General features: G+C 43.0%; 1 protein-coding gene across 1 annotated transcript in view; it reads left to right on the top strand.

The window, feature by feature from the left end:
- Positions 1-16826, top strand: part of LOC137638504 (KICSTOR complex protein kaptin-like) — a 92145-nt gene that overhangs the window by 21439 nt on the left and 53880 nt on the right. The window contains exons 5-6 of the mRNA XM_068370606.1: positions 6341-6510; positions 9447-9540. Coding sequence (XP_068226707.1) covers positions 6341-6510; positions 9447-9540 — 264 coding nt within the window. The remainder of the gene's footprint in view (positions 1-6340; positions 6511-9446; positions 9541-16826) is intronic.

The raw sequence follows: 16826 nt of genomic DNA on the forward strand, positions 1-16826 counted from the left end.
ACACTTAATGCATGTACTACAGCACCCTAAACTAAAACAGGCACAAATATTAAAGGCGATTTTATATCATGCGTTTCCTAAACACCTAAAAAGCACGATAAAAAATGGCAACCAATGTTTTGTTTACGTTCATCTCTGATCATAATGAAGAAACAAACTCATTTAGTGTACACATATATGTATAGGTTAGTTTTTGCATCGATTATATTGATTATACAGTACTGTATGTTGATTTTTTTATTACCAATGTTTTAGTTTACGTATTTTTCTTAGGACTTCCAAATGAAATGTTTTTCTTTATGACGCCGCCTGAAACGACGGCGTGTACGCTCAGTAAACAACCACGCTCAGAACAAACAAGGCATTTAACGCGCATGATGATAGTGATAAATAATGATACAGTACATACAGTATTTACAGTAAAAGCATTTACAAAATATGTTACCTTACAAATATAATTTATACAGTATTGTACGTAGCAAAGCAGGAAAACAATTTACGAGAGAGAGAGAGAGAGAGAGAGAGAGAGAGAGAGAGAGAGAGAGAGAGAGAGAGAGAGAGAGAGAGATTGTTTTACGTACGTAAATGTAAATTTTAAACAAAAAAAATATGATAGGTTACAACATGTAGACTTTTAAAACCTTCCCTTTAACTTAATGCATACAGTACGTACAGTACTAAACTATAAAACAGGCACAAATACAGTTTTAGAATGTACAGTAAGAATATTAAAGTAAAAAATAAAGATTGTTACTGTACTCACCACGAAAGAAGTTGAAGAAAAACTTGAATGGTGATGGCGATGAATTTGCTGCACAGTAGAAATGATGATGATGAAGCTGATGGTGTGTTCTACTGTGCAGCCAGGTAGTATTTTACGTCTCTTCAGACGGAGGTGTCTTTTCCTGGGACACCTCTTCAACTTCTTCCTGGGAAACTTCTTCAATTTCTTCCGAAGGCGTACTAGCAGGAGGAACTGGCTCTTTTTTGCGAGGCTGGAAGAACATTGTGATCGGAAGTTGTTGCCGCTGCTTCTTTTTTCGATCCAAGAGCATTTTGTAGGGAGTCATGTCTTCATCGATCTTGTTGCAGAATTGCATCGAGCGAACCATATCCTCGTCCCACTCTTGCAACATTTCTTTCAACTCCTTCGCATGGTTGCAGGCCTTGGCAAGCCGTTCTAATGTTAAGCCCGTTTCTTCGACATTTTCTTGGGTCTCTTCCTGGGTATCACTCTCTTCTTCACTTGCCGATTTCGTCAGGTCTTCGAGGTCTGCGTCAGTTAGGGGCTGGGAATGGCAGTCCAACAACTCGTCAACGTCTTCAGTCGTCATGTCGCCAAACCCGTCACCTCCAATTATGGCAGCCAACTGCACAGATTTGCATATTGCAGTGTGTTGGATTTCCGACGGAGTAAATCCCTTGTCGTCGTAAACAATATCGGGCCACAACTTCTTCCAGCTCGCATTCACGGTTGCAGGTTTCATCTCTTGAAGTGCCTTCTGAATATTCTGCAGGCACGTGGCTATGGTGTACTGCCGCCAGTACGCCTTCAAGTTAAAATCTTCATCCTCGTCATCTTGGGCAGCATCCACACACGCAACGAGGTCCGCCAAGGTGTTCTTCGTGTAGAGGGCCTTGAACGCCCTGATAACCCCCTGGTCCATCGGTTGAATTAATGACGTGGTGTTGGGTGGCAGGAACTCAACCTGAATGCCCTCATGCGACAGGTCAGTTGCGTGTCCACCAGCGTTATCCATAAGGAGAAGGATCTTGAATGGCAAGCCCTTCTCTAAGAGATATTTGCTGACTTGCGGGATAAAACACTGATGGAACCAGTTGGAGGTCAGCATCTTCGTAATCCATGCTTTTTGATTATGCATCCAGTACACAGGAAGGAGATTCTTATTTTATTTTTCAAAGCGCGAGGATTTTTCGACTTATAAATAAGCCCCGGCTTTAACAAAAATCCAGCAGCATTGCCACACATCACGAGGGTAACGCGATCCTTGAATGCTTTAAAGCCAGAGGCTTTGGCTTCCTCTTTGAACAGGAAAGTTCGCGACGGCATTCTCTTCCAAAACAAGCCAGTCTCATCCATATTAAAGACTTGTTCCGGCTTGTATCCACCTTCGGCGATAATATTCTTGAACGTCTGGTTCACGTAAGTTTCAGCAGCGGCAGTGTCAGCGGAAGCAGACTCCCCATGCAGGGAAACGCTTTTCAGGGCGAAGCGTTTCTGAAACTTCGCGAACCATCCTTTGCTGGCGGAAAAACGTTTCTGAGGCTGGGAATCAGTGGATGTCCCTGGTTGAGGATCATCTGCATCATCATCATCTTCAGCATGGTTGCCGTCGTCGTCTTTAGGTTCCTTTGCAGCAAAATTCTCATATAAGCTCAAAGCCTTTGTTTGGATGGTGTTCGTATCCAACGCTATGTTCTTCTTCCGGCAGTCGGCAATCCACACAGCTAAAGCACCTTCCATGCGTACGATCGTTTTATTACGCGTTGTAATGACTCGCTTCGCTGATCTGCTAAAGGTGATTGCAGCCGTCTTTCTAATGTTCGCCTCGTCCTTCTTGATATAGCGAACAGTAGATTCGTTGATGCCAAAATGGCGGCCGGTGGCCGCGTAACTTCTACCATCTTTTAACATGTCGAGAAGCGTAACCTTCTCAGCTATCGTCATCCTTCGGTGGCGTTTAGGCTCACTACCAGCCTTAAGAGAAGCAGAACGCTTGGGAGCCATTACAGTAGGATTTACAGTAACAAAAAGTTCAACTTAAAAAAGTCGCACACAGCACAGATTCACACACTTAAGAACGTCTACTCAGCGATACGCGGTAACAGAGAGTGGACGATCCAGCCCCGCGAGAACTTAGATGCTGCGGGTAGGAGATGCGGGCAAAACACCAATCACAGGCTAGATAACAAAACTTGAGTTCTGATTCGTCATCTATCAGCGCTTGAACCAATCACAACCCGTCTTACAGTACTATGATGCGTAGGTTACCTACTCGTAGAAGATGCCCCGCGCATACCGAACGTACGTAGATTAAGTAAATACCGTAATAATAATAAATAATGATAATAATACTGTACAGTAATAATAATAATAATAATAATGATAATAATAATAACAATAATAATTTTATTAACAACAACAACAATAATAATAACAATAACAATAATAATAATACAGCTTTACGTACGCTATTTTACGCCTCTCTCTCTCTCTCTCTCTCTCTCTCTCTCTCTCTCTCTCTCTCTCTCTCTCTCTCTCTCTCTCTCTCTCTCTCTCTCTCTCTCTCTCTCTCGTACGCTTATTCGAAATGTGATTTTTGCAACAAAGAATATTATTGGATGCAGTACTACGTACGTATACATACAAAAGATTCATGGAAAAGAAGCACATCCATTACAGTACACCATTCTAATATGGTATGACTGCATCTGATTTGCGTTTCATGTTCGATTTAATTTTACTACGTACTGTATACAGTACTGAATTATCGTATGATCACATTCTCTTTTCGTGTTTTATTTCTTTCTGTGCTGAATTATATATCATATGTAATGCAATGAACAATCAGTAAGAACAGATATTACTAATTACAGTATTAATGGAATTATAGGTAACAAAATATCGTATTTGGTTGTCTTCAGATTTCGCGGTATTTTCGAATTTTCCGGAAAATCCGCGATATGTATATATATATGGGTTATGGGAAAACCCCGCGAAGTGGTGAATCCGCGATTGTCGAACCGCGAAGTAGCGAGGGTTCACTGTACCCGGTTGTATTCTAGTATGAATGTGTGCATGACTGGCCTTTAAGTCTTTATTATCCCCTCTCTTCTCTTGGGGATCGAGCAAGCCGAGGAACTCTGCAAGTTGACCTTCTCTGACTACAGGTGGGTTTCATTGTCCCTTGTGTAACCTAACCTAATATATGCATGTATATTTGGTACGTCCTTTGATCTCCCAGCGAAGTAGAAGTTGGGTAACGTCCAGATAAGAGGAGCTTAGCTCCAAGTGAAACCTCACCTAGTCACATTGCTTAGTTTCACACCTCGCAATTTCTCAGGCCGGTATCTCTCATTGGGAGTTAGTGAAGTGATAGTGTGCACTCTTCCACAGCTCGTGCGAAGCACAAGAGTCGCGCCCAGGGTCAGGGACCAGCCATTAGGTCTTGGTCTCCCACCCACCTAAATGTGAGTCTCCAATGATCTCTAATACAGGGTCTTTAGAATTGGAGTTTAATGAAAGATTGAGAAAAGCAAATCAGACAATGGCTAGGTTAAATAAAATTTGGAAAACAAATCACCTGAAATTACACACAAAAATCACTCTATATATCAATTTAATGAGATCAGTGTTACTGTATGAACATGAGTCGTGGTATGACGAAGCAATATTCAAGAGATTTAGTAGATTTGAGAACAAAAGCCCTCAGAAGAATATTGGGAGTTAAATGGCAGGGCAAGATAAGATATGAAACTTTTAGAGAGATTACTCGAGTGCCATATGTGGATGAAATCATGGTAAGGAGCAGATGGAGATGGTTTGGGTATGCTCTTTGCACTCCCCAAGAGAGATTAGTTCACCAGTCTTTCAACAGGGCTCCTCAAGGCACTAGAAGAGTTGGGAGACCCAGAACTACATGGCTGAGGACTATGAAGCGTAAAGTAGGAAATGATGAATGGAGAATTATTGATTTAAAAGCTCAAGATAGAGACGAATGGCAAAATCTAAGAGGCCCTTTGCGTCAATAGGCATGGAAGGAGATGATGATGATGATGAGTTAACCCTTTGGGTGAAGAAGAATTGTTTGGTAATCTCAGTTTTGTTAGGTGTATGAGGACAAACGAGAATCTATAGAGAATAGGCCAGACTATTCGGTGTATGTGTAGGCAAAGGGAAAGTGAACCGTAACCAGAGAGAAGGATCCAATGAAGTACAGTACTGTCTAGCCAGTCAAAAGACCTCAAAACTCTCTAGCAGTAGTATCTCGATGGGTGGCTGGTGCCCTGGCCAACCTACTACCTACAAGGCATTGCTGTAAAGTTCCCGAGAATGTACAAACAACGTACACGCAAACAACAAGTAAATAAACGCACATGCGTCAATAGGCATGGAAGGAGATGATGATGATGATGATGATGATGAGTCAACCCCTTAGGTGAAGAAGAATTGTTTGGTAATCTCAGTGTTGTCAGGTGTATGAGGACAGAGGAGAATCTATAGAGAATAGGTTAGACTATTCGGTATATGTGTAGGCAAATGGAAAGTGAACTGTAACCAGAGAGAAGGATCCAATGAAGTACAGTATTGTCTGGCCAGTCAACGGACCTCAAAACTTTCTAGAGGTAATATCTCAATGGGTGGCTGGTGCCCTGGCCAACCTACTACCTACAATGCATTGCTATAAAGTTCCTGAGAATGTACAAACAACGTGCACATAAGCAAGTAAACAAACGCACGTGCGTCACACCTCTCAGATGTCTTTGGAGTTACTGGCTCCAATATTGGTCTTCTCATAGTTCCTATCATCTCACAATACATTCCATCACTGCCAAACGTACAAGATTTCGAAACATAATGGAAGAAATTGTTGTATATATGCAGGAATAAATACGCAAAGATGATCCTGTCAAACTGAGTCATGCAGACGACGCAGTTAGGATGACGTCATCATTTAAAGACTGTTTTATCTTCATTATTTGTAAAAATAATTGACTGAAACTTCTGGAGAGCATATACGATATGTTTCTGCATACGTAGAAACAATAACTTGATTTTCGATTTTTTCAAGTTGTTACAGATTTATTATCCACCATAGCAGACAGTCCCCTTAAGCTGAAGAAGAGGTCCTCCTTTTCTCAAGTAGCCTAATAATGCCTGCTGGGCCTTACTTTTAAGCTATGCAGTAATATATTTCATTTTGCGTGCTAGTATTTCCTTTGTGCCATGTTTTGTATTTTAAATATTTTTAGTACTAAGTTTTGGAAATCTTTCCTTTCTCTCTTTTCCTATAGTACTTATATACTGTAGTATGTTATCTTTCAAGAGAATTATTGTCAAAGTTTCATATTTTTTCAATATTTTTTCTAGTGATTTTGGGAATTGGATTGTTCATTCCATTGAAATTTCCATTAGTATCAATATTACTTTTATTGTCAAGCTCGTCCAAATAAAAACTTGTTGTAAACTAAAACTCTCATAATTTTTCATGTTGGCAATGATGCATTTTCTTATTTGCAATGTTTTTGAAGATTGTTTGAAAATATATTTAAACAATATTTTTTTCAAGGGAATTTAACTGTTCTTGTTTTGTTGCAGAAGGATAACTGGTACAAGTGGTGAGAATGGCAAAGTTCATATATTTCTAGTCAAATTGGAATCAACTCCTACAATTGAAGCAACTAGAGTTATGGAGTGGGATTATCCTTCGCCATCTGTGAAGATATATAACCAAACTGCCAGTGTTGCTGTGCCAGAAATCCTTGAGGGTATGGTTTTAAATAAATTAAAATGTATTTTATGTATTGAAAATAAAATGAGAGCAATTTCAAAGAATTGTTTAGTGGTACACTATATCAGAATTTATTTGTTTTTATAAAAATGCAAAGTAGAATTAATTTTCTAATATAAATTGAAAACTTAAAATCCCATTCTGTTTTATATGGAATAAACCTCTTCAAACCTTAGCTAAGGAAGAAGAAAAAATCTTAGTTGTGTAAATTATGCACATGCATAGAAGGTCCGAGCTACCAAAACAGCCCATTCTGTGTGTCTTAACCCATTAGAAACTGAAAAGTAGGGCATCAAAGAAAGTTTTCAAGTCATGGGTTTTTATTCAAAAAGTTATTCTACTTTTTATATTTACAGAAAACTAAATTTGCCTTTTAAATTCAAACCTTACTGTAGAAGGCTAAATTCCAGTTTATGTGGATGTGGTTTGAATTTCCAAATCTCTTGACTGGAAAATTGACGTACTATACCTGGCTTTGACTGAGTACCCCTTGTAAATAGCTCACATAATTTAATATTAGTCCATCATACTCGATGATTATATTTAAGTTCCTCATTAGGTGGTGAATGTAGTATGATTAGTTCTCAGATGTGGTGCTACTGCTCCTGCTTTGTGTGTACAATGGTTTGGCTTATCAGTCTAATAATTGATTTGCAATGTGCTACATGATCCTACTCCAGGACAGTGAATCCAGATTTTCTTTGGTCCTAGGGCAACAGACCTTGGACCAGTAATGCCCAAGGGAACAGATAATTCTGGGTCAGTATTTCTGACTGACGCTCATGTATATCGAGGGTAGACAGTCGTAGGGGGATAATAGGGATCTGTCCTCAGTCATTGGGTAGCACTTAGGTGTTCCACAAGGACCTGGGCAATCCTGGGGTACCCCAAACTCAAGCAAGTTACCTCAGAAGTGTCTCTGTCACTTCGGGCCTTTCCTAGACTCTGGTAGAACCGCCCATAACTTCCTGGAAAAAACTGGAGCATGCATCTCTTTGGAATTACTTTACCTGTTTCTTACAGGCAGTTGGGCGGCAGAAGAAGGAAAGAAGAGGGTTACGTGTTGCAGCCTTCACCCTAGTGTTTTCCTCTCATCCAAGTGTATGGGGATGCTTGTCATGCCTTTGGTAAACAAGCTGAGCCTTGGGTATTGTGAGTCCTTTCCTTTGGGACGAGTGCTTACTACCCTCTTCAGCCCCTTCTCTCTTTGTTGATAGAGTACTCATCCCTTTTTGTCAACATCCCAAGAACTCTGGCCTTCTGGATAGAGGTAGGAGGGATGTTGAAGTGAATCACTCAAAGAATTCCATCAGATGAAGACTTCTTGCATTCAGTGGATCTGAAAGACACTTACTTTTAGTACCTGTACGTCAGTCCATAGTTAGTACGGTATTCCCTCAGCTATCGCTGATAATTGGTTCCAGGCCACCCCATTATGGGTAAAAATCCGATAAATATCCTATTTATCTTATTATTTACGTATATTTTAAACCTTTATAAATCTCTCCCATACTAATATTAAACCACCTTCTATCTGTATTATCTTTTCCAATACTCTTATATTGTATTAATATTTTCTTTATGCACAGTACATACAGTAAAAAATATATAAGTGGAAGAAACTTGTAGTCGGCTGTGGGATGAAGGTTGGGTTGTATATGCACCAGACCATCTTCTTGGCCTTTATTCTACAGGAGTACTCACAAGCCCCTTGATGCCTGTGTGCTTGATTTTATGGTGGGTGCTCAATTAGTGGTTTAGTTACCCAGAATCTTGTGTATGGTAATGTATGAATGTAATTCTGGAATGGAGGCACAATGACTTGCCATTTTTCTCCATTCTTTCTGTCCCTATCTTGGGGATGAAGTGGTCAAAGCGTTACTTGCTGGGTCTGACGTGATGCTGATGAATTGCAATTCTGAGCTCCATTCTTTAGAACCTAAAGAAGTTCTCAGGAGGATGAAGATGGTGGAATATATATAAACCCTTTGGTCATCTTATGCCAAGTAATTATTCTGGACTGCCTTCCCATTTGGGGGAAAGGAATCCCTGCTTTGACCATGCACCAATCTTCTTGGACAGGACAGGCCCGATCAGCCTATTCATCCCAATGACAGACAGATAGGAGGTTGCTTGAGTCATCTCCTTCACTTCCATACGGGACAAGGTAGATTGACATTTCCAGGGAAGAAAAAGAACCTCCTAGTATGATTCTAGGGGACTGCCAACCCACCAAACATTGAGTCTCCTTACCTAACCTAAAGGACGATGGTCTTTATTCGTATAGGAACAAATCAAATTTTTAAAGTAATTTGTATTTTTCCCTGCCGTACAACCTAAGTCCTTTAGATTATACTTTCCTTCTCAATCACCCCTTTCAATCCTGAGCCGGAAGGTCAAAAGTGAAGAGACTTGGACAAATAGGGGGCAGGGTTTCTAATCCTTGCTCCCACCTGTCGCTTAACTGCTCTTTAAATGATTCAGCGGCTTTCCAGCTTCACACCGAAATCATACTCCCTACGTAAAGGAATTGGGTACAGTATGTATAGGTAAGAAAAATACAAATTACTTTAAAAAAATATTTTATATTTACAGCTTATGTTGAAAATGTATGTATAGATAGAAAAAAATACAGATGAGAAAATTTGTGATATTTACAGCTTATGTAAAAGAAAAAGATGGTGTAATGGGTTTGTATAGCTAGGAAAAATACAAATTACTTTGAAAACTTGTGATATTTACAGCTGATGTTAAAAAAAAAAAGATGGTGCAACTTGTTTGCAGAGCTAGGAAAAGCTCAAATTACTGAAAAAAAAGATATATGTACAGCTTAATTTGAAAAAAGAAATGATGCAACTGGTTTGTATAGCTAGGAAAAATACAAATGACTTAAAAAATTTGTAATATTTACAGCTTATGTTAAAGAAAAAGATGGTGCAACTGATGACCGAGAAATATCTCCTTTCATTGCTGTAGGAAATAGTCTTGAGTCCTGCTTTGTCTACAGGTACAGTATAAGGATATTTTATGGTATTTTACTTATGTATTTATTGAAGCGTAATTTTACTTTTCAGGAATATAATTCTTTATCAGAGTTTTGAATTGATTTTTCATACATCATTATTATTTGTATTTAAATTTAAGTAAAACGCAATAAATTCAGTTTGATAAATTGGAATAAACCTTACTGACAATAATTGAAAATAAATGATGAATATTTATTGTAAGTACTTTTTCACAATTATGTAGTTGTCATGGGTGACTTAAATGCTAGAGTGGGCGCTGGAGAGGTAGAAGGTGTCATTGGGAAGTATGGCGTACCAGGTGAAAATGAGTGGTGAGAGACTGGTAGGTATGTGTGTTGAGCAAGAGATGGTGATAAGTTCTAGCTTTTTCAAAAAGAAAGATAAAAACAAATATACATGAGTAAGAGTGGCAAATGGAAGAGTGGTAGAAAGGGTGTTAATGGATTATGTGTTGATAACTAAAAGAATGTTTGGAAGATTGAAAGACGTGTACATGTTTAGGGGTATGGCTAACGATATGTCTGATAATTTTTTGGTGAAAGGAAAATTAGTTGTAGCAAAAGAGTTGGGGAATAGAGTAGGTGGATGTAAAAGGGAGCTAGTGAGGGTTGAAGAGCTAATAAAACCGAGGGTAAAAAGTAAATATCAAGAAAGGTTGAAAATGGCATATGACAAAGTGAAAGTAAGAGAAACTGGTGATTTAGAGGAGTGGAAGTTAGTAAAAGAAAATTTTGTTGGGATTGCAGGTGATGTGTGTGGCAAGAAGTTTGTTGGAGGCAGCATGAGGAAGGGCAATGAATGGTGGAATGAAGGAGTGAAGGTAAAAGTGGAAGAGAAAAAGAGAGCATTTGAAGAATGGCTGCAGAGTAATAGTGTAGAGAAGTATGAAAGATATAGAGAGAAAAATGTGGAAGTAAAGCGCAATGTAAGTGAGGCAAAGAGGGCAGCTGACCTGAGGTGGGGTCAGGGATTGGGTCATTCATATGAAGAGAATAAGAGGTGAAGAGAATAAGAAGTTTTGGAAAGAAGTGGAGAGAGTAAGGAAGGCTGGTTCAAGAATTGAAGAGACAGTGAAAGATGGAAATGGAAGGTTGTTAAAAGGAGAGGAGGCAAGGAAAAGGTGGGCGGAATATTTTGAAAGTTTACTGAATGTTGAGGATAATAGGGAGGCAGATATAATTGCTGTTGCAGGTGTTGAGGTACCGGTGATGGGAGATGAGAATGAGAGAGAGATTACAAGAGAGGAAGTGAGGAGAGCACTAGATGAAACGAGAGTAGGAAAAGCATCTGGTATGGATGGTGTGAGAGCTGAGATGTTGAAGGAAGAGGGTGTGACTGTACTTGAATCGTTGGTGAGATTGTTTAATGTGTGTTTTGTGTTGTCAATGGTACCAGTAGATTGGGTTTGCGCATGTATTGTACCACTATATAAGGGTAAGGGAGATGTGCATGAGTGTTTTAATTCAAGGGGTATTAGTTTGTTGAGTGTGGTTGTAAAAGTGTATGGTAGAGTACTGATCAATAAGATTAAGCATAAAACAGAGAATGCAATCTTAGAAGTACAGGGTGGTTTTAGAAGTGGTAGGGGTTGTATAAATCAGAGTTTTACAGTTAGGAAGATATGCAAGAAATATTTAGCAAAAGGTAAGGAGGTGTATGTTGCGTTTATGGATCTGGAGAAAGCGTATGATAGAGTTGATAGGGAAGCAATGTGGAATGTGATGAGGTTATATGGAGTTGGTGGAAGGTTGTTGCAAGCAGTGAAAAGTTTTTACAAAGGTAGTAAAGTATGTGTTAGGATAGGAAATGAAGTGAGCGATTGGTTTCCGGTGAGAGTGGGGCTGAGACAGGGATGTGTGATGTCGCCATGGTTGTTTAACTTGTATGTTGATGGAGTGGTAAGAGAGGTGAATGCTTGAGTGCTTGGACGAGGATTGAAACTGGTAGATGAGAATGACCATGAATGGGAGGTAAATCAATTGTTGTTTGCGTATGATACTGTACTGGTTGCAGATGCGGAAGAGAAGCTTGGCCGATTAGTGACAGAATTTTGAAGGGTGTGTGAGAGAAGGAAGTTGAAAGTTAATGTGGATAAGAGTAAGGTTATGAGATGTACGAGAAAGGAAAGTGGTGCAAGGTTGAATGTCATGTTGAATGGAGAGTTACTTGAGGAGGTGGATCAGTTTAAGTATTTGGGGTCTGTTGTTGCAGCAAATGGTGGTGTGGAAGCAGATGTACGTCAGAGAGTGAATGAAGGATGCAAAGTGTTGGGGGCAGTTAAGGGAGTAGTAAAAAATAGAGTTGGGCATGAATGTAAAGAGAGTTCTGTATGAGAAAGTGATTGTCGCAACTGTGATGTATGGATTGGAGTTGTGGGGAATGAAAGTGAGGGAGAGACAGAAATTGAATGTGTTTGAGATGAAGTGTCTATGGAGTATGGCTGGTGTGTCTTGAGTAGATAGAGTTAGGAGCGAAGTAGTGAGGGTGAGAACGGGTATAAGAAATGAGTTAGCAGCTAGAGTGGATATGAATGTGTTGAGGTGGTTTGGCCATATTGAGAGAATGGAAAATGGCTGTCTGCTAAAGAAGGTGATGAATGCAAGAGTTGATGGGAGAAGTACAAGAGGAAGGCCAAGGTTTGGGTGGATGGATGGAGTGAAGAAAACTCTGGGTGGTAGGAGGATAGATGTGAGAGAGGCAAGAGAGCATGCTAGAAATAGGAATGAATGGCGAGCGATTGTGACGCAGCTCCGGTAGGCCCTGCTGCTTCCTCCGGTGCCGTGGATGACCGCGGAGGTAGCAGCAGTAGGGGATTCAGCGTTATGAAGCTTCCTCTGTGGTGGATAATGGGGGAGGGTGGGTTGTGGTACCCTAGCAGTACCAGCCAAACTCGGTTGAGTCCCTCGTCAGGCTGGGAGGAACGTAGAGAGGAGAGGTCCCCTTTTTTGTTTTATTTGTTTGATGTTGGCTACCCCCCAAAATTCGGGAAAGTGCCTTGGTATATGTATGTATGTATGTACTTTTTCACAAAAATTTGGATAATTTGGTGAATTACCCAACTTCCACTTACAATCTCAATATGGCAAAAATTGTTTTCATATAGATGACAAAAACACTGAAGGATTTGGCATAACAGTGTACTGTATTTTGTGTATAGTAAGTCCCATGCATAATAGCTTTTAACTTATGGTACTGTAATTAAAAATAAAAACCTCTCAGCAATAAATGAAAATTTTTTCAAATACAGTAAGTTCAAAATCAAGACATGCTTATTTGGAAAAGCAGGAGACCTATCATCTTTGGAAGGGTAACAGATCAGATTTTACGTGGAATAACTATACTGTACTCAGCTTAGAGCTTTTGCTCAGAGAGTTTATGCTGCAAATGAAAAGAATACAGTTTAACCATAAAAGAAACCCTTTCTGGTACAGCCCAGGAGCATAAGTGGTGGACCACCCTTAAATCTGCACTCTTTGGTGTAGATGCAACAGTTCCTCCTTTACTTAAACCAGATGGCTTTGGCACTCACTGTCCAAAGCAAAAGGCAACCTTTTGGCAGAAACTCGAACTTCCTCATTCCTGTTTCCCTGAGGCTAAACTAATTAGTTTAGCTTTTTGATCTTGTGAAATTAAAGCTCTCTTGATGGACCTTGATGCTTATGGAGGTGTAGACCAAAATGGTATTTTTCCTTTGTTTTCTATAAAGACTGCCCTATAAGCCTCCAGCCCCGCCACAACAGCAGCAACAGCCTCGCAAGGCTCCCAAACAGGCACCGGCAGCTAAGAAGGTGGTGTCTAAGCCCCAGCCCTTTCCAGCCAAGGTCAAGAGGGGCGGTAAGTCCTCCAGGGGAGGCAAGACTCCTAGGGGTGGCGGCCGCGGCCGCAAGCCCTAGGGGTGGCAGTCCCCCTGCATGTCCACCTGTGGGGGGATGCCTTGTGAAGGCGTCCGCAGGTGGCGGCAACACGGGGCCGATGGTTGGACGGTCTCAGTGATCGGCCAAGGCTATCGCGTCCCGTTCACAACATCTCAACCTCCCCTGACAGCGAATCCAGTGTCGTTGAGCTCCTATGCCACGGGATCGGCAAAGGGGCTGGCCCTTCAGGCCGAAGTCGAGACCATGCTCGAGAAGGGTGCTGTCCAGGAGGTCGTGGACGGCTCCCCAGGCTTCTTCAGTCGACTCTTTCTTGTAGAGAAGGCTACTGGAGGCTGGAGACCCGTCATCGATCTCTCAGCTCTGAACAGGTTTGTCAAACAAACCCGGTTCAGCATGGAGACAGCAGACATGGTCAGACTTGCGGTGAGACCACAAGACTTCATGTGCACACTGGATCTAAAGGACTCGTACTTCCAGATCCCAATCCATCCGTCTTCCAGGAAGTACCTGAGATTTTGCCTAGACAACAAGATCTACCAGTTCAAGGTGCTGTGTTTCGGTCTCTCCACAGCTCCTCAGGTGTTCACCAGAGTGTCACCCTGATTTCATCTTGGGCGCACAGGAACGGCATTCGTCTCCTTCGTTACCTGGACGATTGGCTGATCCTAGCAGACTCGGAGTCGACCCTTCTTCGGCACCGAGACAGGCTTCTGGATCTTTGCCAGGATCTGGGGATCGTGGTAAACCTCGAGAAGTCCTCTCTGCAGCCGTCCCAACGACTGGTTTATCTAGGCATGGTAATAGACACCAATCTCCACAAAGCCTTTCCATCAGACGACCAGATAGCAAGACTGAGGAGGGTGGCAGAACCCTCCCTCAGGCGAAAAGAACTCCCCGCCCAATCGTGGTTGCGTCTCTTAGGCCACCTATCCTCCCTGGCCCGTCTACTGTAGTTCCAAACAGCCGCCTCAGGATGAGATCCCTTCAATGGCGGCTCAAGTCCCGGTGGAATCAAGGATCCGATTCCCCGGACATTCTGATCCCAATGGGGTCTCTGGAACAGACGGACTTGCGGTGGTGGCTGGTCGATGAGAACCTGCGGAAGGGAGTGAGTCCAGACGGACTTGCGGTGGTGGCTGGTCGATGAGAACCTGCGGAAGGGAGTGAGTCCAGACGGACTTGCGGTGGTGGCTGGTCGATGAGAACCTGCGGAAGGGAGTGAGTCTTCTCGTCCTCCCCCCGGAATTGACTCTGTTTTCGGACGCGTCAAAAGAAGGGTGGGGGGCGCATGTTCTGAACCAGAGGGCCTCAGGCCTTTGGTTAGAATCAGAAAAGTGCCTACACATCAACCTGCTAGAATTGAAGGCTGTCTTTCTGGCTCTTCAGCAGTTCCAACGGTCCCTGGCAGGTCACTCCGTGGTGGTGATGAGCGACAACACCACGGTAGTGGCTTATATCAACAAGTAGGGAGGCACTTTTTCGCAACAGCTATCCCATCTTGCAGTAGAGACTCTGAGGTGGACCGAAACCCACTCGATAACACTTATCAGCTCGCTTCATTCCTGGCAAGAGGAATGTGCTCGCCAACAGTCTGAGCAGGGCTTCGCAGATAGTGAGTACCGAGTGGTCTTTGGATCCTCAGATAGCCAACAAAGTCCTGACTTTGTGGGGTTCCCCGACTGTGGACTTGTTCACGACAGCCTTGAACTTCAAGCTGCCCCTGTACTGCTTCCCAGTCCCGGATCCCAAGGCACTCTGGCTAGATGCTTTCCAGCAGCGGTGGGACAACATCGACGTGTACGCCTTCCCACCGTTCTGTCTGATGAGAAGGGTGCTCAAGACCAGACTATCGGTCAACTGTTCGATGACTCTGGTAGCTCCGCTATGGCATCACGCGGAATGGTTTCCGGACCTTCTGCAGCTCCTGACGGAACTCCCGAGGGAGCTTCCTCCACGACACGAGCTTCTCAGACAACCCCACTCCGGCGTCCCTCACAGGGCCGTAGCCTCGCTTCGGCTTCACGCCTGGAGACTATCCAGCGTCTCCTCGCGGAGAGAGGCTTTTCGCAACAGGTTGTGGAGAGAATATCTCGGCACCTGCGAAGGTCCTCTGAGGGAGTCTACCAAGCAAAGTGGAGAGTCTTTTGTGGTTGGTGTCGTGGAAGGGGTATCTCTCCACTCGATGCCACTATTCCAGCAATAGCGGACTTCCTCGTGTATCTGCGGGAAGAAATGCGCCTTTCTGTCTCGGCAGTGAAAGGCTATCGCTCAGCCTTAAGTTTGGCCTTCAGATTGAAGGGCGTGGATATTTCTTCATCACTAGAACTCTCTTTACTCATACGTAGCTATGAGCTTACCTGCCCCCAGTCGAAGTGAGACCCCCTCCTTGGAACGTGGTTCGAGTCCTCAGGTCTCTTAAGAGACCTCCCTTCGAGCCATTACGCCAGGCCTCCGATCGCCACCTGTCTTGGAAGACGGCTCTCCTAATCGCCTTGGCTTCGGCCAAGCGAGTTAGTGAACTAAATGGTCTCTCGTACGACATCGCCCATTCAAGGGGATGGGGGGAGGTAACGTTCAGGTTCGTCCCTGAGTTTGTTGCCAAGACTCAGAATCCTGGAGTGCCGGATCCTCGGTTCGACTCTTTCAGGATCGCGAGTCTCCGTTCTGTAACAAGCGACCCAGACCAGCTGCTACTATGTCCAGTGAGGTGTCTGAGGCACTACTTGAAGAGAACGGCTTCAGTCCGTCCTCATGTGCGAGCTTTGTTTGTGAGCAAAGGCAGGACTAAGAGGAGGGTCACCAGGAACACCATCTCAGCTTGGATTCGAAGGGTTATCCACCATGCCCTGAATCCTGACCCTCCTCCGTCACGTCGCCCTCGGGCCCACGATGTCAGGGGTATTGCTACATCCCTGGCTTTCAAGAGAGACTTCTCTGACGCAGGTACTTCAAGCTGGGGTCTGGAAGCGTCAAACGACCTTCACAGCCCACTACCTGCAAGACGTGACCCACAGGAGCCTCGATACGTTTTCTATCGGCCCTGTGGTGGCTGCACAACAGCTGGTCTAACCTCAGGCTCCTTTTTGGACAAGTAGCAGTAGGTTGAGGGCGTTGTTACCCGGTCTTAGTCTGCGTGAATGAAAGAGTATGTCTGACCCTTACTTCTTTCTTCATTCTCCCCTCTCTTGGGGAAGCAGCATCCTGGTCCTCGCATAGCTGACCCATGCTTCTTTGTGCTCCTAGTATTAAGCTTAATACTGTTGCGTCTCCCATACCCTGACGAGGTGATATTTGGAACGTCCTATCCTAGAATTCCTATCTGAAGGTCTCAAGGTCAACTTCATAGGACGAGTCACACTCTCCTCCTCACACTGCTTATGTAGGCCACTCGT

Source organism: Palaemon carinicauda, chromosome 1 (assembly GCF_036898095.1).
Source record: "Palaemon carinicauda isolate YSFRI2023 chromosome 1, ASM3689809v2, whole genome shotgun sequence".
Lineage (NCBI taxonomy): Eukaryota > Metazoa > Arthropoda > Malacostraca > Decapoda > Palaemonidae > Palaemon > Palaemon carinicauda.